The 21721-nt window shown below is 38.9% G+C and overlaps 2 protein-coding genes across 5 annotated transcripts in view; one reads left to right on the top strand and one right to left on the bottom strand.

Moving 5' to 3' along the window:
* Positions 1 to 15981, top strand: part of esyt2a (extended synaptotagmin-like protein 2a) — a 40649-nt gene extending 24668 nt beyond the window's left edge. The window contains exons 8-25 of one of the 4 annotated variants that reach the window (XM_055022352.1): positions 421 to 476; positions 2331 to 2451; positions 3146 to 3322; positions 3523 to 3605; positions 3889 to 3937; positions 4534 to 4623; positions 5511 to 5606; positions 6395 to 6496; positions 8753 to 8815; positions 9389 to 9463; positions 9786 to 9872; positions 9954 to 10103; positions 10207 to 10637; positions 11870 to 11968; positions 12058 to 12189; positions 12276 to 12381; positions 12515 to 12564; positions 13652 to 15981. In XM_055022352.1, coding sequence (XP_054878327.1) covers positions 421 to 476; positions 2331 to 2451; positions 3146 to 3322; positions 3523 to 3605; positions 3889 to 3937; positions 4534 to 4623; positions 5511 to 5606; positions 6395 to 6496; positions 8753 to 8815; positions 9389 to 9463; positions 9786 to 9872; positions 9954 to 10103; positions 10207 to 10637; positions 11870 to 11968; positions 12058 to 12189; positions 12276 to 12381; positions 12515 to 12564; positions 13652 to 13688 — 2004 coding nt within the window. In that variant the 3' untranslated portion in view covers positions 13689 to 15981. The remainder of the gene's footprint in view (positions 1 to 420; positions 477 to 2330; positions 2452 to 3145; positions 3323 to 3522; positions 3606 to 3888; positions 3938 to 4533; positions 4624 to 5510; positions 5607 to 6394; positions 6497 to 8752; positions 8816 to 9388; positions 9464 to 9785; positions 9873 to 9953; positions 10104 to 10206; positions 10638 to 11869; positions 11969 to 12057; positions 12190 to 12275; positions 12382 to 12514; positions 12565 to 13651) is intronic. The other 3 variants (XM_055022354.1, XM_055022353.1, XM_055022355.1) reach the window with 3 other exon arrangements.
* A 276-nt stretch (positions 15982 to 16257) lies between these two features.
* On the bottom strand, positions 16258 to 21721 carry LOC129353131 (properdin-like). Its single transcript, XM_055022357.1, has 11 exons — positions 21537 to 21721; positions 20562 to 20700; positions 19899 to 20062; positions 19640 to 19807; positions 19160 to 19357; positions 18893 to 19060; positions 18625 to 18816; positions 17958 to 18131; positions 17468 to 17668; positions 16892 to 17003; positions 16258 to 16798 (listed from the first exon to the last, which is right to left on the bottom strand). The coding sequence occupies exons 1-11, from the start codon at positions 21715 to 21717 to the stop codon at positions 16672 to 16674; spliced, it is 1824 nt and encodes a 607-aa protein (XP_054878332.1). The 5' UTR covers positions 21718 to 21721; the 3' UTR covers positions 16258 to 16671.

Here is a 21721-nt window from a genome sequence, read left to right as displayed (position 1 = left end):
GCCCTCAAATCAACTTTCACTCTTGATCAAATAATGTCCCAGTTTATACATGCAGCTCTGTTTGGTTTTTACAGGCACTCAAGTTTAAAGAGTAAAAGCTTGTTAAACCTCTAATAAAAATCAAGTTGCCAGATATTTCTGTCCTCAAGTCTGCAGAACTTTGATACAATTTTAAATCTAGTACAAAGTAACATCACATATTGTATTTATTATGGTTTTAGTGTCTTTTCTTGTGCTTTATGTGGAGCTGAATGTGTGAATCATTAATCCTGACCACAAATTAACCAGCGCAAACTATTATAGATGCATTTAATTATTGTTATATACTAAAAAAAAGTTTCCTCTGTATCTCTTTCTGATTTTGTAGCCATTATTATTCATTTTATCAAATTAAACTGATGCGGACTTTCTGTCTTCCAGATGTTGGACATTAACTGGACGGGTCTCACGAACATGTTGGATATTCCAGGTGTGAAGTAAGTAAACATCGGTCCTACCAGTCATCCTGCTGTTTGACCAAAGGGGGCAGCACTTCGCTAGTTTTAGGCAAAATAATGCAAAACTAAACAAAATTGTCTACAATAATAGAACCCTAAATATCTATTTCGACTGTTTATCAGCTAAAAAAGGTTCTTTGGGGTTTAGTTGTAGTTAAACTAAACTGATAAGATCGGTTGCCTAATAAACGGTTGACTACCTTCGTCAAACATGTAAAAATAAACCGCAACAAATCTTTCAAATGGTTCAGAAAGAGCCGTTACAAACCCTAAATATAGTGTAAAATAAATAATAAAGTGTGATGTACCTCAAGCACACAATTAGACTGAATAGATCTAATTAGATTGGGAACATTGCTGCGGATTCCTGATCTACAATTATTTTCGATTTTGGGGCCGATATAGATGTTAATATCAGATCAGTGCATGTGTAGTTAAATCATAGGTACTGTTTTAGTTGATGAACAACTCACTTTATGAAATTATAAATGTTAAAACACCCCAGTTATTACTCAAAAGCAGTAGGGAAAGCAACTCTGTAGCTTATCTTAAGGAAATGTATCTTTACAACTTATTGTCTTTATGTCCCGATTGTCCAGTAATAAATGAACTCTAAAACCTCCACAATGAGAGGCTACTTTTAGCTTTCTATTCTTTGTGAGTAAATAACATTTAAGGATTTAAAAAACTGAGGGTTTGCCCTGATTATGCCGAACACATTAACTAAAGCCTCTTTTCATTCACACGTAATCACACGTCTTAGTCTCTCACACCTCCTGATGTATATTGGGTCAAACTGAAACCCGATCATCTGGCTGCTCTGCTGGACATGCAAGCTGTGGGAAAAAAACAAGTATTCAGGAGTGGTTCACCCACTCACACCGAGAGGCTGGCAGGTATGAGGCAACGCTCAAAACCAGGAAATTATATGATAGCTGCATCAACTTGTGGTTGGGAAATGAAAGGACGTATTACGGCCCTTTCATATTAAATATCCAAATTTGTGGATGCATGGCTGACATCCATGCTGCATAATGCGAGGTTCTGTCGTAGTTCATGCAAACCGGTAAAACCTTTCATGCAAACCTGAAAAATGACCGGTGGGCAGTTTGTTTCCGTATTTTCCTCCAAAATTTGAGAAGAATTAATTTAACCTGAAAGCAACTGAAGGTTGCTATGAGTGAGTCGTCGCCCCTGCGTAGAACTGTATCTGTTTCCTCTGTTTACTGTTTGTTTTCAGGCAGAGATTCGCTCTGAAAGACTCCACCCAGCGAAATGTTGCTTTCCTCGTTGAACTAGTTTGAAGGAAGTCACTCGCTGCGTGTTTATTTGTGTGTGTGTTACACTGCGTGCTTTGATCAGCCCTTGCCCCACCCTCCTATTCCTCTGCATGAGTGTGTGAGGCCATGTTCATTTTATCCCCAAAAGATTAAAAATGTGATCTTCATGTATATAATGGAGAAAACAATGAGATGTTTGAAAATATCAATGTTTATAAATGCATGGAGAGGACACAGAATTTCAGGTGTCTGAAAATATTTAGTCATTCTCTTAATAATCATATTGGTGTGATACTTTTTTAAAAAATTATATTTGTATTTTATTTTTGGCACAAACTGACCCAGAAATTAATTAAAACTTTAGGTGATCAGAGGCAGGATTCTGCTGCCACCTTGAGGAAAACTGATGAAATGTCAGGAGGTGGTTTGAGAAATACACAACGTTGTTGTTGTTGTTAAATGAAGGAGATTCTGTTTATTTTCTTTTGCAAAAGCTGATTTATTTATTTTGTTGAAATCTTACTTTATTTTCTGTTTCTTTCTGTGCCTTCAGTGGTTTGTGCGACGGCCTCATCCAGGACATCATCTACAGCTACTTGGTGCTGCCGAACCGTCTCAACATCCCTCTGGTGGGAGCGGCTGAGCTGGCCAGAATCCGCTTCCCCATTCCAGAGGTATCACACACTCTAAACAAGGAAAACTCTCCTGGCACAGGAGATTCCATGTGAGACAGACACACACATAAGGATGCAAGTCATAGACTGAAGAGTTAATCGAAAGTTTATATTTTTGCTTAAAAATCTGAGTTTTTTTTGTATCAAGAGTGCCAGCTGTTTTTCTAACCCTTTGTTCATACAAAGTACTGTCTGTGGTTGCTCATCAGGATTTTCTGGTAAAACTTTAAGGAGCTTAAGTGGTTGTATTTCACAACAAAGCCACATGAAGTTGATTTTGCACCCCAAATCGGATCCTGTTTGAACTGTTTGTTTTTTTCCCATTCTGCTTTGCCCCCGCCATCTTTATTTCTGAAACAACTGGCTCCACTTAGGGATGATCAGCAAGTCCCTCTGCTGGACAGAAGCCAAACTGCAACACTAAAAGACGATTAATGCAGACATTATTTGTCTGTCTACTGGAACTAATTTCAATCAAATAAAACATTACTCGATTGTTACCAGACAGCAAGATGTAGAGGCAAAGATTGACCTCTGACCTCTTTGGAACTACCCACAGTCACAATGTCAGAGGACAATGTGGAAACTGAAAGCAAATTATGTAAAGATTTAGTCGTTAAACAGCGGGTTACATGCATTCAGCATTTGAGAACCACTTTTCATCTACTTTTCTTCCATTTTTTTCATTGTTAAGGCCTTGGTAAGAATCCACTTTATTAAAGCCCAGGACCTACTGGGCAAGGACAAGTTCCTGGGAGGACTAATCAAGGGCAAGTCCGACCCATATGGAGTCATCCGGCTCGGCACACAGGAAGTCAAGAGCAAAGTCATCAAAGAGACCGTCAATCCCATCTGGAACGAGGTCCATGAGGTGAGCTGGACTTCCTGCCTTCCTCTTGGAGGATTTGCTCTTAGTTATGCCGTAAACTGAAGATGTTTATGTAGGATGTACATATGGATTGTTGTTGATTTTCAGTGGGTTTTTTCATGTTACCAGTCCCCAGGTATTTCAGGACGTTTGTCGCAGACATTAAAGGAAGTATTAATGTTTGTTTATGTGTTGCTCTTCAGTTCTTGATGTACGATAACACGGCAAAAGCGATGGAAATTGAACTGTTTGATGAAGACCCAGACGAAGATGACAAACTGGGAACGTAGGTTCTTGTTGTTTCACTGAAAGTAACATTGAGTTGCCTTTCTTTAACTATTCCTCTGTGTGCACAATTATTAGGTCAGTGAGGATTTTGACCACGTCATTTTTAGTGATATTTTCTAACAGTGCAGAATATGACAAAATTAACACTTTAGACTATTTTATTTAATGATAATTGAAGTATATCATAATATGATATCATAAATAATTTTACACATGGTGCAGACAAGCTAAAAAAAAGCATTTGTTCTTCTGTAAACCTTTTGAGCTGATTTGTGTTTCAGTGTGATGATCGACATGGCAGAACTCAAGAAGGAACAAATTGTGGAGGAGGTGATTATTTTTTTCATTGTTTTTAGTAATAATTGTTGAATTTGCAAAGCGTTTTTGCAAGGAAAAAATCTTCTTCCTTTCACTTTTCTGTTAAAATTGTAATACCTCGATGGATGCAAAGATCTTAAACTCAACAATATTTGGTGTCAAATATTTAGATTCTTCTAGTTTTATATGTTATCTTAAAAAGTTGCCCATCATTTTTGTAGGACAAACACACAAAAATGCTGTGTAACAAAGTTAATAAGCAAGTGTGTTAATTATGACTTTTTCAATGTGAAACAAAAAACAGTGAAGAGCGAAAAGGTGTTAAACTAAACTTGCTGAGATGTGAAGAAATATAATACAAAAATATAAAATATAGGTTGAAATAAAAAAGTATTTTTCTTTTTATGTTACTGAATTTGCTTTTTTAATGCATCCAGTTACAAGCTTTAACCATTTTTATTGATTTGAAAAATGTGCTTTTGAATAAGGTTTTTGTAACCTGAATAAGAAACTTTAAGATTTCTTTAAGAAATGTGCTGGATACTCCCAGACTGAGCTGGGAAATTATACAATCAGGTATTGATTATTGATTACTTTTCCCTCCTTAGTGGTTTGATCTGGAAGATGTTCCCAAAGGAAAGCTGCACCTGAAGATGGAGTGGTTGTGTCTGCTGCCCTCACCTGAGAAACTGGACCAGGTATAACTGCACATATTTACTTTCAAACAGAACCAGTCTCTGTTCAGTTCTAGACTCTGTTCAGAACCAGTCTCTGTTCAGAACCAGACTCTGTTCACAACCAGTCTCTGTTCAGAACCAGACTCTGTTCAGAACCAGTCTCTGTTCAGAACCAGTCTCTGTTCAGAACCAGTCTCTGTTCAGAACCAGACTCTGTTCAGAACCAGTCTCTGTTCAGAACCAGACTCTGTTCACAACCAGTCTCTGTTCAGAACCAGACTCTGTTCAGAACCAGTCTCTGTTCAGAACCAGTCTCTGTTCAGAACCAGTCTCTGTTCAGTTCTAGTCTCTGTTCAGAACCAGTCTCTGTTCAGAACCAGACTCTGTTCACAACCAGTCTCTGTTCAGAACCAGACTCTGTTCAGAACCAGACTCTGTTCACAACCAGTCTCTGTTCAGTTCTAGTCTCTGTTCAGAACCAGTCTCTGTTCAGTTCTAGTCTCTGTTCAGAACCAGACTCTGTTCAGAACCAGTCTCTGTTCAGAACCAGACTCTGTTCAGAACCAGTCTCTGTTCAGAACCAGTCTCTGTTCAGAACCAGTCTCTGTTCAGAACCAGTCTCTGTTCAGAACCAGACTCTGTTCAGAACCAGACTCTGTTCAGAACCAGTCTCTGTTCAGAACCAGACTCTGTTCACAACCAGTCTCTGTTCAGAACCAGACTCTGTTCACAACCAGTCTCTGTTCAGAACCAGACTCTGTTCAGAACCAGTCTCTGTTCAGATCTAGTCTCTGTTCAGAACCAGTCTCTGTTCAGAACCAGACTCTGTTCACAACCAGTCTCTGTTCAGAACCAGACTCTGTTCAGAACCAGTCTCTGTTCAGTTCTAGTCTCTTGTTCCCTCACAGGCGCTGATGCAGATCAAGGCGACCGGCTCCAGCGCCATCGATGGGCTGTCGTCTGCGGTGCTCGTAGTCTTCCTGGATTCAGCCAGAAACCTGCCGGTGAGTCAATCTGGTTTATAATCCATGGAGCTGATTTTAGGATTTACAGGCTTTAAGTGGAACTAAGAAATCAGTTTTTAAGGGTTGGATTGGACTCATTTGCTAGGAATATCGTGAAACTTCAATGGTTACAGCAGTCTTGATTTCTCTTTTTGTTTGTTCAAATTACCTTTATTTTGAGTTAAAAGTTATAGATAAACATAATTTCTCTTATCTACTTTCTTGCTTTTCTTTCACTCTATTTTCCAAGCAGTTGCAAATCTAACATATTCTTTTAAATTAATTGGTTTTATTCTGTTAATATGATTGGTTGCTTCAACTAAACTTGCAAAACTGTTGTGGACATTTTTTCTGTGAATGCAGTAAGTAAACAAATATAAATACAGCAATACAGTAAGTGAAGCCTAACTCATGTTAGCCATCGGTGTGTCTATAATATTAATACTCCTACTTGTTTTGTGACTTTATTTTCTACAGTAGAAGAAATGATCCCTTATGTATTTCTATTTGTATTATGCTGTCTGATGTGCAGCTTTTTAAACTGATCACATTCAACAAATTCTTGAATTATTTACAAAAGATTTAAACTTGTAAAATTACAGAACCTTATCTGTGTTTGAGATTAGTTTGAGTTTAGTTTGAGAGTAAAAACAGGAACTCTGTTGTATTAGCAAGCACACATTTGTCTGTAAAGGTTCAGATCAAGCACAGGCTTCAGTTTTCTCCTCTCAGCCTCCTTTGCTTTTTCTTCCTCTTCTTCTCCTCCGTGCCTCCTGGCTGCTCTGAAGAGCGTCTTCGAGGGGAACTTGGGTTCAGGCTACTTAAAAGAGAGGCGCTCGGCGGGCCTCGTGTTTTGTGAAAACACGTCTTCTCTCTATAGGACCTTGTTTGTGAGTCCACAAGCTGATCTCTGCATCTTAGAGCAGTATGAGGAATGCTGAAGAGTGATTCTTCCCCATTTTGCCTGAACAGCATGAAACCTCTCCAGTGCATGGGTTTGAATCCTTGTCTTGCCATTATACTTTAGTAAAGTTTCTGTTGGGGTTTCCAAAAGCGAAAGAAAAGGACAGGACATAAAATACATCCAAAAATCTACACAAAAACAGAGAAAACTTTATATTTTAGGACAATTAGTGACAGTCTTCCTGCTAAAGCTCTTGCATGCACATCCTCATTAAATAACCTTAACTTTCAATATGTGAGGTCGGTTTTTCTTCTTACTTTGCAAGAAAAACTCAACATTAGCGATGAAGTCAATATGTCTCTTTTAAGAGAAAATTACAACCAGTTAGTTTTCTAATCAACAGAAGCTTGGCTGCAGGTCATCAATTTGTACTAATTACCTTTCAAAATAAAATTAAACAAACGGCAAAATGTTTTCACATTTTGTCACATTACAGCTGTAAAGTTGAATGTTATATTTTGAAGAAAAAAAAAATCTCAGATATGTAATGTATTTTATAGGGCAACATGCAATATGATGTAATATTTGTGAATGCGGCTTAAGTGTTGCTGTATTCTGCTTTAGATTTATGGCAAACATTGATAGCAAAAATATGTTTTTTAAAAAAAAACATTTAAAAAAAATCATAATATTGATCTCTAGCACTCATTTCATGTAAAAAGTTGTTTCTGTTTGGCTTCTTCAATAAAACAACTAAGCTGCAGTTTATAATTGACTTAAGCACCTCTTTGAATTCCCTAATTTTTTTTGCATAATTTTATTTGTATAAAATGTTGAAACCCACATATTCTTTTCCATCTATTTTACATTAATGTGTTGAATTATCTCACAAAATCTCAAATAACTATTGATGTTTGGGTTTGTAGCGTGGCAAAATTTCATGTTCACGGCCTATAAATTGTAAAGCTCAGTGTTAGGTATTTAAACTAATTAGGAAGGAGTCATTCATTTTTAGTTTGTGGGGTTATTCAGAGCAGTGAAGGCAAATTGTGTTTTTTGGATTGCTTCCCTTCATCATCCCTGGTTTTCCTTAAACTGTTTGTACAGTAAAAGATGGAGAAGTTCAGCTTTTCAGTCGTTGCAACGTTGATCTCAGTCCAGGTCTCTGAGGTTAAACACCCAGGTAAAAAAAGAGCAGTGAGACCAACGTTTGCAGCTGAAGCTGTTGGGCCCAGCTGGTGATCAGAGGAAATGCTGATTTTAACCAGATGGGTTCTGTCCATCTTTTATATGCAGTTTATGGTTTGAAGTCATTGTGTGTTCAGTTTTTTCCTCTTTCCTTGACGAGTTCCTCTGAAACTCGGGTATCTTACTCTGCTCATGTGACTCACAGCATCCCATATGTACGATGCTGGTAAAAATATGGCTAAGTGTGAAATGGGAAGCTCAACACTAGCAGAGTTCACACTGTTCCAGTGGATCTTATGTTACCACTAGTCCAGTTTCATTTCCTCAGAGGTTTATTTATCTTTATTGTTCTTAAGGTGAGTAAGAGTTTATTCACACCAAACAGCACAACAAAGACATCAGAATACAACATAGTGATCCTAAAAACTGCTTGGATTGTCAGGAGAGTTAGCTTTACTGTTTTTTCCACTTTTTGTTCAATGAAAATATCAATAATTATCAAAAAAAATCACAGTTACTCTGAGCAGTTTTTAATACCCTCCTGAATAAGTGTATTACTGCACAAGCTGTTTTTGGTGCAGTCACAGTTACCTAAAAAAGAAGCAATAAATATTACTTACTGTCTCTTTTATCTTCATCACAATAGTACAGCAAAATATCACAATAAAACATTTATTCCATGTCGGCCACCCTTACTGTAGATGATCTAATGTCAGTATTTTGTTCTGAGTATCACTAGAGGAAGCTCTTTCACCAGTTTGTTTCCAAATAAATGTTGAATAATCTTATTTCCTGTGTCAATTTTCTGTCTGAATGTTGTTAATTCAGCTTCATTAAGTGGGGAATGACATTAACCATGTGATCATTCATGTTGTCTCTGTCTGTCTCACTCTGGGTGCATCCCAATCCTTTGGTGATGCTGACGGTGGTGGTGTGTTTCATCAACTTCTCCTCCTTCTCTTCCTCCCCGCATGCTCCCCCTCCCCTAATTAACCTCCCGGTGTGTCTGTGTGTTACTCTCTCCTGCCTTCACTTCACTGGGGGAAAATCAAAGCGCAATCCGTTAGAGTTCAACCAGACGGGGCTGAGGAAGGCCTCGATCAGTAAGGCCATCAAGGTAACAGCAACAGAGAACACAACTCCGGCTCAGACACTGAAGGGAAACGTAGAGGAAACACGAAGACGACTCCACAAACACACACAGCTTCAGCAGGAGTTTTATTTTAATCCACTCAGAGCTTTTTTCATTTACTGACCCTCGTGTCGCCCGACTAAAGCTGTGTCTAACAGTGTGTGTTGCATATAACAGCATTACTGCCTGAGCTACATTCATGCCTTACAATTTAATTTCTTCTTCAAATTGAATCTGGTGATTTTTTTTTCTGGACTTTGTGGGTCATGGGACTTTTACCTGCTCTTTCCCAAAGTTTCTATTCTAAATCTTCTATAATTACAGCTCAAAATTAATACTTGATGAGCTCAACTTATTTCTTTTTACATTTATGAAACTCTTATGTGTTTGCAGTTGGATTATTTTGAGAAAAAAGAAGCCATTTTGAACATTGAGCTCATTGTTATGAAAACATAATTGGCTGCATTGCTGTTCAGGTTGTGTTAGGAAAACCTTTGTTTTGATCAAAGCTTCTCATTTTTCCTGTTTGTTCGTTGAAACCTGTTTGTTTTTCTGCAGTCTGGTAAAAAGGTGACCAGTGATCCCAGTCCAATGGTCCAGTTCAGAGTGGGACGCCAGTCCTTTAACAGCAAGGTGAGGATTTTCAGTTTGTTCAACTATTAATAATATGAATAAAATCATTTCAAGGAATAAATATGTACTTTGTTGATGTAAAGTCAAAGCAGTCTGGTTCTGAATATTGCTCGTTCAGACTAAAGCTATGACTTAACTAATAAAAGCGCTCATTTTTTTTAAACCACAAGTTTTTGTGCTCATTTATTTTCTCAAAAAAAAAACAGAAAATATTTTTAATGAGAGGCTTTTATTTCAATCGTCCTTCCTGTGAGTTTTACGACAAAAACCAGGCTATGAGAACTTCTATTTGAAGTTGTGTTTCATCCGCATCTTTTTCCAGACCAAATATAAAACCAATGAACCAGTGTGGGAGGAAAACTTCGTATTCCTCATCCACAACCCAAAAAAGCAAGAGCTGCAGGTGGAGGTGAGGATGTCTCCATCTGTTTTGTGACCCAGAGTGTTTCCCTCGTCGCTCCGCTGAGCGTTTTAACCCCGGCTGTTTCAGGTGAAGGATGCAAAGCATGAGTGTTCGTTGGGGGTGCTGGCTCTGCCCCTGACCCGTCTCCTAGAGGCAGAGGACATGACTCTGAGCCAACGCTTCCCCCTCAAAAACTCCGGACCCAGCTGCACCCTCAAGATGAAGATAGCTCTGCGGGTGAAACACCTTGGATATCAGACACTTTTTACTCTAAACTTTTATGTCTTTGTTGAGCTTCTAATCGTTTTTTGTTTTGTTCTATTCTTATTATTTCCATCAGGTGTTGTCTCTTGAAAAGATATCAACCTCACCTTCAAACTCCACCCCGTCATCCGTCCAGGTCCGCAAGTCCAGCTCTGCTACCCCCACCCCACAACCCTCCCTTTCCTCAGAGGCCAGCATGCCTCCGCCCTCCATCTCAGACGTGCCCCGCTCCTCCACCGCCTCCGTCCAGGACCTGTCCAACAGGCGGAAGGAGTTGGATCCCCCAGTGAAATCCCTGGGGAGCGTGGACTTGGAACAGGCTGGTGTTGGAGGAAGAACTGGAGGTCAGAGCCTCGCAGAAACTGGGAAGAGCACTTCCTACCTGGCTATCGCTGGTTCCCAGCAGTTCCTGAACGGGGGCAAGGAGCCAACGCCCAGCATCGCTTCGGATATTTCCAACCCCTACGCTGCTCAGGAGCTGCATCAGAGACTCCAGCAGCTGCCCAAGTGAGTGTAGTTAAAGTTGCAGGATGCAACTTTCAAAAAAATAAGTTTTACTTATCTGTCATGTTGTGACAGTTTCTTATGGGAGATATAATCTGCGAAGAAATGTAGACCCTGTGCCTTCTGCCAAAGCGAACTACAACCAACCAATCCGATGCAGGTCTTAGCGCTGTTAATCACCCTCTTCACCCTGCTACCTTACCAGAGTGTAGTTAGCATGTGGTAACTACACTGATGACGATGGATAACAGGTCTTTCTGTAATATTGAGCTGTTTCTCCGCCATTAGCATAGTGAGAACACGAGCTGGTGATTGACAGCACTAAGCTCCGCCTTCTGGCTCTGATTTATTTATTTTTTGTTTGGAAGGGTTGCATTTCTTAGTCGCTACTAGGTAAAAGTATTTCTAAAACATGTATGAAGAACTCAAAACATCACATCAGGAGTGATTATGATGAAGCAAGAACATTATAACATCATATAAACCTGAAAGATGTGAATCTATGAAAGATTTAGGTCATACTGATCAATTATTATCAGACTTTAGAGCCCAACGCTTTTCAGAAATTGTTTGTTGTGAGTTATAAGTAACATTATTTTTCTTATTAATGTTAATGGGAGTATAGTTGTTACTAAACAACAGCATAAAAAAGTGAAGGAAAGTCAAGTCATATCTTACAGAACTTTAAAGCAAAAGTTTAAAAATTGTTACGATGTAAAAACGAGTCTGCATTAAGTGGCTTACAGACACCGACAGGTTGTGATGTCATCAAGTCCAGATCAGAGAAGGAGTTGTTAAAAAATATATATATTAAAAATAACATTTGTAATATGTCAGCCAACAATTATTGTGCTCCAAACAGCGATATGATTACTGCACACTGTGATATCACAGTGGTAATATTCTCATCATTTGTTGTCCAGTTTTAGCTGAATGCATTCAGAGTCAAAAAGCTCATTAAATTTTAAAATATCAGAAAAAGACATTTTGACATGAATTTAAATAAATAGTTCATCACAGCGCCCTCAGGGTCCTAAATATTACATTTAATTAGTAAAAATAGTTGAATAACAAGTTTTTACAGCTCAATCTATTGACAATAACAGGCTTTGTCTTGACCACATGTGTGTAATATGTAAAAGATTTATTGACTTTACACTGGAACTGATCAGCTTTTAGTTCTAAATCAGAAACTGAGAGAAATGCTGGGTGTGTTGTGTTTTTTGTGTGTGAAGTGGTTCAGAGTCCAGTCACAGCCCTCTGGGCAGCATCCAGCTGACCATCCGGTACAGCACGCAGAGGAACAGGCTCATCGTGGTCGTTCACTCCTGCAGGTAGACGGCTGTCTGAATCATCACAGCAACACCTTCACTTTTTGTAAGAAAGCTATTTTTTGAGAATCTCTTTTTGTTGACTCCTGCAGAAACCTGATCGCTTTCACGGATCACGGCTCAAACCCGTACGCTCGTCTCTACCTGCTTCCTGACAAAAGGAGGTCGGGACGGAGGAAAACTCACACACACAAGAAAACACAGAATCCGAAATTTGACGAAACGTAAGTCAAACTGTTAAAACTCATTTTGTTTTTGTGCCTGGCTGCGTTGTAACTGATGTAAAGCTGCGTTTCTCCTCCCTGGCCAGGTTTGAGTTCTCCGTTACCTGGATCGAGCTCAGTAGTCGCAATCTGGATGTTGCAGTGAAAAACAGTGGAGGTTTGCTCTCCAAACATAAAGGTCTTCTTGGAAAGGTACTTTCTAATTAGAATTTTTATTATATACTTGCTTGAAGAGGTGTTAAAATACAAGAATTGGTTTCCTGGCTGTTTGCATATTTGTTGGTTTGAAATCTTTCTTAATCAAATCTTTTTTATTTCACTTCAGGTCTTGGTGGATTTAAATCATGACGATATAACCAAAGGTTGGACACAATGGTACGTTTTTTCTAATGCTTGGCAGGGATACCATTTTAAAAACTTTTATTTCATCTCCTACTAGAAGCCTACTTTGTATTTTTTACACAACTCTGTCTATGGTTTTCATGCTAGTTTTATTTTGCCTTGAAAATTAAATTCAGCTACTGCTGGAGATGGGAAGCCTCAAAAACAAATTACGCAAATTTACATATGTTGAAATCTTAAGTTTTATGTTCAGAGAGATTATTTTTAAACTGCCTTTAATTTGGTTTGAATTGAATGCAATATGATGCATATTCCATCAATAAGTGAAATTGATAATCTGTATTGCCTAAGCGAGATGCAACTATTGGCGACGTGCCGGATGGTTGAAATACACTCTAAGGCAGCATTTACAGTCCAATACAGAAAAATAACAAATGGTTATTGCTTTATTTAATAACACATTTTGCATTTTCACAGAAAGCATTAAAAAATAAATAAATAACCACAAAACACTTTAACCGTTTCAAACAGAAACTTTTTACAAACTTTTCCAGCTTAGACAGATTGGTGGAAAGTAAAAGCGCTCATTTTTGTTACCCAAAAAATTCAATTGACATTAAAGCCTTACACTGTTCTCCTTTTTTCTAAACCCTTTTTCTAAAACTATGTATAATGGTCAGTTTGACCATTAAAGGCTCAGAAAAGGGATCTTGTTTATTTTTTTAAAGCCAGCAGAAAGGTTGATCAAATTATACAAAATATTAGCATTTCTTTGGGCAGTATTACAGATTAGCATGAGTTTAGTATAAATAATGCTTGAATGCTCTTGCCTTTCTTGTTGTTTAGATTGATTTTAGTGTTGCACAAAACAACATACATGTTGAACTTTTACACTGATATTTCTGTCCGTTTTTCTGCTTGAATAATGGACGGTTGCATGTAATTTTGTAGTAAGATAAAAATAATACAAAATCTTCACTAATAGAAATCTCTGCAAAGGCCTCCCAGTAGTCCAGTTCCCTCATATTTTCATGTTTTTAAAAATTAAACAATTAGCTCTAAATGAAGTAAAATTCAAAATGTTCACCTCTAAACTTCACTGAATGTCTTTTTTCTGCAGGTATGACCTGACTGTCAACGGCCAAATTCAACCATAAGAAGTCTTCATCATCACCACACTTCCACTTATGTCCACAGTACATTTTTTTATTACCCTCACGCCTTCCTTTTGAATGTGTAAAGACTAAGAGAAAAGCAGTTTTAGACACTCATTAATCGCATCAGTCGCAAGGCAAGGCTTCCCTTTAAAAAGTGAGTAAAGAACTACAGGAATGTTAAAAGAGTATACACAAGTTAATGTGCCAAGATGGAAGTTTTATCCCATATTTATAAAAGCTAGAACGGTTTATTTTCTGTTGCCACATACACTATATATGTATGTTTGTATATATTGTAAAATGATGTCAGACAAACTAAAAGACGGTTTATATTCTGCACATGTTAGAGAGGCTGGTGTGTTAATGGCCAAAGGATTGTTTGTAATTTAATCTGATTTTCTTCTATTTTTTTATTTTCATCCAGACATTCTTGATGGTTGTTGAAGGGAAGTGTGTGTGTGTGTGTGTGTGTGTGTGTGTGTGTGTGAGGGGGCAGTTGAACCAAAGAGATGAGAAGTATTTTATTGCTCTAGTTCAGATGACACAACTACACGCTGGCTTTTTAGCACTGTTATAAAAAAAATTAACAAGCACCGGTGAAAGAACCAAAGAAGAAGAAATTCACTCACTGAGTTGTTAATGGGGTTTGTTTGCTGTGCAGAAACTCTTGTTAAAATTAAAAAAGACCATTACCAAGTGTTACCTTTCTGTAATTGAATGTGACTCTTTGCACATGAATATTTTAAAACCTGATAACAATCATTAGTATTGAGTGTCAACATTACATCTTGAGAAGTGGATGGAAAAGCCATAAAATCGTTACACTTCAGAGATGATTGTTTTTACAGGGAAATCTTTCCATTGAGATCAAGCCTGTTAAAATTGGACGTTGCAGCAAAAAGACAGTCAGTCCATCCTGACTGTTTCAAACAGGGAAATCTAGGAAAAGTATCTAATTTTGAAATGAAAAATTTGAAGGAATCCTGTGATTTAATGGAAATTAAAAAATGGTTTGTTGATTTTAATTAAGAACTGGTCCAGATTAAAATTGAGTTTTTTCAAATTTCATTTTGAAAAAGTTATATATTAACACAGCATCACTTTGTTTTGATCTACATGAAAACACCTGGCTCATTCAAAACACCGTAATAACCACTGCATGCCACGCCTGCAGGTGGCGCTGTAACGCTGTGAATGTTAATGCACCAAAAACCACCACTCATAAAGATGCACCTGGGATTAAAGGGTTAATTTAGGCTTATGGCCGCTCCCGTTTCATGTTTTTGCATTTAAACACAGGTGAAAAAACTCAACTCATAATTCTCCATTTTATTTATTTTATTGCCGTGTTGCTTTTTTCATCCGTCTGACCTGCAGTGCGCAGCAGCATGTTGCCCATGAGGTTCATGCTGCTCTGACCTCCGATTCTGTTCCACTCCTGCTTTCAGAGCAAAACCAGTTAATTTGGACTGAAAACATGATGGAGACTTTTTGGAAGATTTACTTGACGTTTTCATTCCTGACTAAATCTACACATAGTGGCTTTAAAAACATAAAATGTCTAAATTTGGAACCATTTTAACATTTATAACACTCACAGCAGGCCTGGTTGTCACTTACTTTACCATAAGCACTGTTGTCAGTAGTTTGATTTGTTCACTTTCTGTCTATAGAAACATTCAGTCTTAACTTTTTATGTTTCACGTATTTAAAAGGATTTAATTATTATTTTTTCTAAGATAATATACCTTATATTGAGCAGTGCTTTTATTTTACCGCTCTGCTTCATAAGGGAATAGTATGAGCAGCAGCATAATGTCGGTTTTGGTATGAAACGCTTTAGATAAATCCGCTGCTGCTGCTGCTGCTGTTTGACACTACAGAAGCAGCGGCTTTCTGTTGACAACCAGGGTGTGAGGTTGACCTTTGACCTTCTGAACACCTAAAACTTGTCGTTTTCTGCATGTTGCGTTTACATCAAGCATTGAGAAAGTATTTTAAATGTGTATATGAATAGTTTTGTGTCTTTTCCATCTGTTTCACCTTTGTTCTGTTCTCTTTTGTAAGAAGCGTTACGTTCTCCTCGAGGCCTCTGAGGCTGATGTTGTCTTCTAAAGGTGGTCCTTCTCCTCCATCTTTTTAATTTATCTTGTGCCTTACGAAACACGTGACCCAGAGATGATACTGTATGCATACGTGTTGGGAAAGAGGCAGCCGGATGCTACATGTGTCTGAATGTCTCTTTGACGTCTTTCAAACTGAATAAAGAGCTTTAAGCTGACAGAAGCACACAGCTGGTATGTCTGTTGTGTTTTTTTAATATTTGTTTCAGAAGTGATTGTGTAAAAGTTCAGTTTGTAAAGCACCAATGAGTTTAGTTTGATTTTCTTATCTTTTTCTCCCTGTTCTTTTTCTGTGTTGCTTGCTATGTCTTTATTTTGTTTATTTATAAATAGCCCTGTTCTTCACCTTCTTATGCACTTTGTTCTTGTTTTTTTTTAAAGCAATTGGAGCTGATGGAGATGGACTTTGTAATTCTTTTAGGAATCAAATTGCCAAAAAAACGATATTAAATGAATGTTTTTTCCTTTTTATTAGCCAGGTTTGTTTATTTTGTTTTGTTTTCATTAGAATATCATAGTATGTAGGGCCACAAACAACTGAGGACTTTGACCCAAAACTTTAAGAAACTGTGAAAGAAAAAGCAGAATTACTATTTCAGAAGCAGAAGAAACAGCATGTTTTACAGTCAAATTCATACTCATTTCCTTTTTATTCTAATTCTTTTAAAGCTATTACAATAATACAGAATCTGATTTGGGTGTGTAAAGATAAAAATCACAAAAAGCGAGGCAACAAATTTACCCATCTTGCGGAGTAAAAAGTTTTAGTAGAAAACAACAAATTTTAAAATGCAGTTTCTGCAGATATGTCACCAATAAAGCAAGCTTTGACATTATTGAAGTTGACGGCTAAGGCGTTGTTAGGAGCATGGAGGGACATGAAGGCAGTCTTGACTTTCATCCTTCTTCTCTCCGTCAAGAAGCACACAGAGGGCCCTTGGCTTTCCATGGAAATGTGCTATTCCATTCTGATTACCAATTGTTTCACTGAAAACACATTTTTTACTTTTTAGTAAAACCTGTTTACAAGGAATCTAGACTTCTAATGTATTAATATTGGCTTGTGGATTTAAAACATACCTGTACCCGGTGTAGTCAGGTTTACAGATTCTTAACCTCGTACGTTTAGACGAGGGTCCGCAGGCCGGCTTACATAAACTCCAAGGCTCCCAGCCCTCCCAGGTTCCTTTTACTGTAGCACACAATGTTAGTTTGTAAAGCTGTTCCAGAAACTTAAAGGGACAGTGTTATGTATGTTCCAGACATATAGTGCCATTATATAGCACAGTCAAGTAAATGGTAAGTTCAGTTCTTAAATAAATGCTGTGGATTTCAAATGTGACTTTTAATTTAATGCTTTGAAATTGAGACTCTGTCGCTTTAAAAACTCCAGCTCTTTCTGAACCCCCACCTTCAGGAGGTCATTACAACATTGCTTCCTTTGAAAGACTTCATCTTTTAACTTTTTATTATTATTTTTTTCAACCAGCATTATGAACTTTTCTGCAGCGCAGTCTCACCAGGGTATGATAATTACTGCTGGCTAGTCTGAAGGAGCTAAGTGGGGAGTTGTGGAAACTTAAACACTGCAGTTCCGAAGAGGAGCTGCGTCTACTAGGAAAAGGCAGGAAAGGGTTGAAAGACGTCTGCACTCACCGAAGCAGCTTTGGACGTTGTAGCAGACCTGAATGTCTGTCAACTTTCCGTCGGTGCAGATGGAGCCGTTGTGAGCTCGATGTAGGCACCTGCGGTTTCGAGTCTGCTTGCCACCTTCTTTCTTGCACCGGATGTCTCTTTCTTTTCCCCATGCAGACATACAGTCACTCCAGGCGGACCACTCGGCCCACACGCCATCCACTGTAAACCAACACAATTTTATACTGATAATTGATATTTTAATTTTTTTTCAATATTTGGTGTCGTGATGTGTTTGGATGTTGAGTCCTGAACAGGCCAGCCTTGAGGCACTACTCTTTAAAATTCTCAGAGATTTATATTTGTTCAGGTCAATTTGAAGAGAAAAACATCAAAAGTCAAGCAATTATTAATCTGCTTAATTTCAGACGGATCATGAGTGACACCAGAAATGTGAGAAACAATCTAGATAAACAACAAAATGAATCTGCAGTCCTTGAACCTGCTGTACCTGGGCAGTGGACTTGTGTTGAGCAAAGTTTGGTTCGCTTATTGATTCCAGGACATGGACGGCCACCATGATTGGGAGCAGGGTTGTTGCATCTCCTCTCCGAGACCTGAAGAGCCACACCACATGTAACAGGGCATGGAGTGAAGGCTGACCAGGGACCCCAGTTGCCATGCACTGAAAAAAGAGAGATTTATAAATGGGAATCATATATTCTTAATTGTCTCTGTGTGGACCAATGAGGGCTCTGGAGTTTAATTTAAAACCTCAGTGCTATAAACATCCTATTCATCCATTTGTTACAGGGTCATTGGGAGACTGGTGTTTATTTTCAGTTGGCTTTGGACAAAACCCTAAAGAAGTTCAATCAATCAGTTGATTGATTGATTAAAGAAGTTGCCTGTTAAATGGCAGCTTGGGGACATGCATGGATTAAATGTCCATCCATGCATGCAGAAACTCCATTTAGAGGGACTATTTAACATAAAAAGTATTTTTGATCTGAGGCTGGCTGGCCGTGAGAAACCTATGAGTGCGCCAGATGAACACTCAAGTTCCAGGTAGGGAACTTTTTGGTTGATCAACTGGCGGTTGGGATGAGCTCTGTCAGTTCACCTGTGGATGTTGGGTACATTTTAGAGGTTGTATTTATAGAGGCGTGCAGGAATACCTTGGCAACGAGGTAGGTGGTTGCAAGGTTCTGTTTGGGAGTTGTCACCCTGGCATCCATTACCAGGTGGGTTTAACGATGGGGCGGGGTTAGAACAAGATCGATGGCGAGTCCTCAATGAAGCTCTGTCAGGTGGGATACAGGAAGATGAACATTTACCCCAGATTGACCAACCAGACCAGACTCCATGGACTGAAAGACAATGATATTCACGTCAGGTTTGCATTTGAGTGCTATAGATTTAATAGAGTGCATGTTTGTGGCTTACCAGGACAGGGACTATTGCAGACACTGCTCCGGGTGCTTGGCCCCTCACAATATTTGCCACCATATTTAGGGCTTGGGTTGTCACACCGCCTCAATGACAGCTGCAGACCCTCTCCACAAGAGACAGAGCACGGGACAGGTGGAAACCAGGACCCCCAGTTGCCATCCACTGAAGAAAAAGTCAATCTTAGCTTACTGCTTCCTAGGAGTCCCTAGTTCTCCTATTGCTATGTAAGAGGTCAGGTCATCAGTGAGCTTCCCTTCTTACCTGGACAATTAGGGATCTCACTGCAGTCCTGCGTCTCAACAGCATCGCCGGGACAGTTGTTGCCTGGTGGTACCGTGTCAGTAGAGGGGGCTGGGTTGGAGCAGGTGCGCCGTCGTTCTCTGGTGGGCATGTTTTGGTCAGTGATACATGAGCCAGAGCACTGTGACCAAGCTCCCCAACTCGACCAACTTCCATGGACTGAACCATAAAAAAGAACACAGAGACTGTGATGACATTTAATTAACTTAAAAGGTAGAATAAATCCTGATCTTGTTGCATAAACTCTTTGGATCCATTGTTACCGACCCTAGTTCTCCAGTTTGTGTAGCAGTGAAATCACGTAGGACCTGGAGGACCAGGATTGGGGTCCATTGATATAGATATCTGGGTTGGGTTTCCTGGACCTTTCACGTTTTAATTTATCTGAACATTACAACAAGCCTGGCATTGTCTTAGAGCTGAAAATAGAGCCAACCTCACCTGGACACTTGTTGCTGGCCTCACATGACTCTTTCTCTTCTTCAGGGCCAGTGCATGCCAAGCGACATTCAGGAGGACTGGAGCAGACTCTCTTTCTTGTTCGGGTTCCTGTTCCTCCACAGGTGACTGAGCATGGAGTCCAGGGGGTCCACAAGCCCCAGCCCTTATCTAACTCAAAAGACATGATAAATAGTGCATTAAGGAATCAAGGCGTAGTGTCTTTAAGTATTTCTCATCTAACGTTTGAGCATTTATATACCGTTGCAGCAGCTGCCGCTGCACACTTCTGTCTGCAGTGTGTCCTGAGGGTTGTCACACTCTGGTTCTCCAATGCCATGACACTTCCTGCTTCTCTGTCTCACGCCCTCTCCACACAGAACATTGCAGAATGACCAAGACGTCCAGGGAGACCATGTGGCTGGACTGGAACCACAATTTTAAAAAAATTTTTAAACAAGTGTTTGGTTTCAGGATAAGTGCAGTTTTATGGAAGTTTGATCCAGATTTGTGATACATAGAAACGAATGCTGCTTCTCCAGGTTTGGTCCTGGTTCTGGGAGTGCAGAATCTTTAATGTATTGTAGTGCTAAGCCGTTCAGTGATTTCTAAACTAATGACAGCATTTTACAGTCTGTTCTCTGAGCTACAGGATTTTAGTTCTTTAATCCTGGAACTGTTCATCAGGTGACAGAAAGCCGACTTTAACTGTACTACAGAATAATACAGACAGTTTTTCTTTCAGTCTTTCCTCAGACTGACGGTTCACATCTGAGGAAAGATCCCTAGAGCACCAGTTCTGGGCTTTCTTCAGCTGTAGATCCATCAGTCAATCGTTCAGTACGGTTGGGGTGGAGCTACTGGAGTTGCCTGTTCCAACCCGCTCAGTGGAAACGAGGTAGATGGACTCTGTGCGTACGCTTACCCACAGGAGCGACATGATCCGCCTTCTGCTTTGTAGCCGTATTGGGAGTTCTGACAGCAATCATCATGGTCCACTTCGCCCAAATCTTCACTACACTCACCAGTGGTCAGGTCAAAAACACCGAAACACCGCACACTCTCTGCACACACACACACAGAAACATATTTATTCATTGAAAGAAGACTGGGACAAAACATTTTATTATTAATGGTCACATACTCTCTTCAACGTAACATTTGTTGACTCAAAGTTTCTGATCCATCAGTATAATTCTGCAGAGTCAGTTTCTGCAGAATTTTGAGTCTTTACTTTCAGGCCTGTTTTTGTCATGACATGTCCATCAGAGGAGAACCCAGGATTTCAACACGGGAGAAACTTTGTCAAGCTCCCTCTGAAACATTACGTAATTTTTATGCAAACCTTTGAACGAGCAAACATGAATCTGTGGAAGTTTGCTTTTATTTGATACCTAACAGCAAAACAGCTGTTTTCTTGTATAACACTATTACAATTGGCGTTTACAATATAATCTTATTGATTATAAAATATAGCATTTGCGTTTCATTAAATCAAATATCAGAGGATAGAAACATAAGAAAACTAGGAGTGCATTTTTATTGTGGTTCTTCACTCAGATTGTAGGTTATAGAAAGCAATATGTTACTATTACTTTAATTGTATTTTTATGTACATGTTACTGTTAATTTAAAATTTTCTTTGTATGTTTTGTATTCACAAGATGAATTTTTGTGAGCTCTTTTGTGTGTAACCTTTAACAACACTCAACAGATTTCACTCTTTCTGTGGCTGTTCTGTCTAAAATCATTTTTACTCAGCAGCAGAAAAACAAACTCGGAGGAGAAAGTTTTGCACAGTTTTGAAAAGTTATTGAGCTCCACAGATTTCTTCATCCGTTTTGTCTTTTTGTCATGCTAAGCTGAAACTCTGGCTGAATGCATTTCTATTTGGACTTACCTGAGCGCTCCACAGAAACCAGCAGTGGAACCAAAACCACCAGAAGCCTGAATGTTTTCTTCATCCTGGAGGTCCTGGACAGAATTAAAGCTTTACTGTCTTTTCCCCTGAAACTGGTTCTGGTTCTGGTCCGCCCCTTCTGCTGATCCAAAATCTGTTTGGATGAGTCACTGATCAACATCGGC

This window comes from Poeciliopsis prolifica, unplaced genomic scaffold (genome assembly GCF_027474105.1).
Source record: "Poeciliopsis prolifica strain line A6 unplaced genomic scaffold, Auburn_PproV2 SCAFFOLD084, whole genome shotgun sequence".
NCBI classification, from domain to species: domain Eukaryota; kingdom Metazoa; phylum Chordata; class Actinopteri; order Cyprinodontiformes; family Poeciliidae; genus Poeciliopsis; species Poeciliopsis prolifica.
The sequence above is the reverse complement of the archived record's forward strand: the minus strand, read 5'-3'. Positions and strand labels throughout refer to the sequence as shown.

Coding starts and splice junctions, on each gene's coding strand:
- LOC129353131 (XM_055022357.1), bottom strand. CDS start 21,717: ATGTTGATCAGTGACTCATCCAAACAGATTTTGGATCAGCAGAAGGGG. Junction 19,808..19,898: donor CAGCGGCAGCTGCTGCAACG/GTATATAAATGC, acceptor CTTTTGAGTTAG/ATAAGGGCTGGGGCTTGTGG. Junction 19,061..19,159: donor TGAGATCCCTAATTGTCCAG/GTAAGAAGGGAA, acceptor CTTTTTCTTCAG/TGGATGGCAACTGGGGGTCC.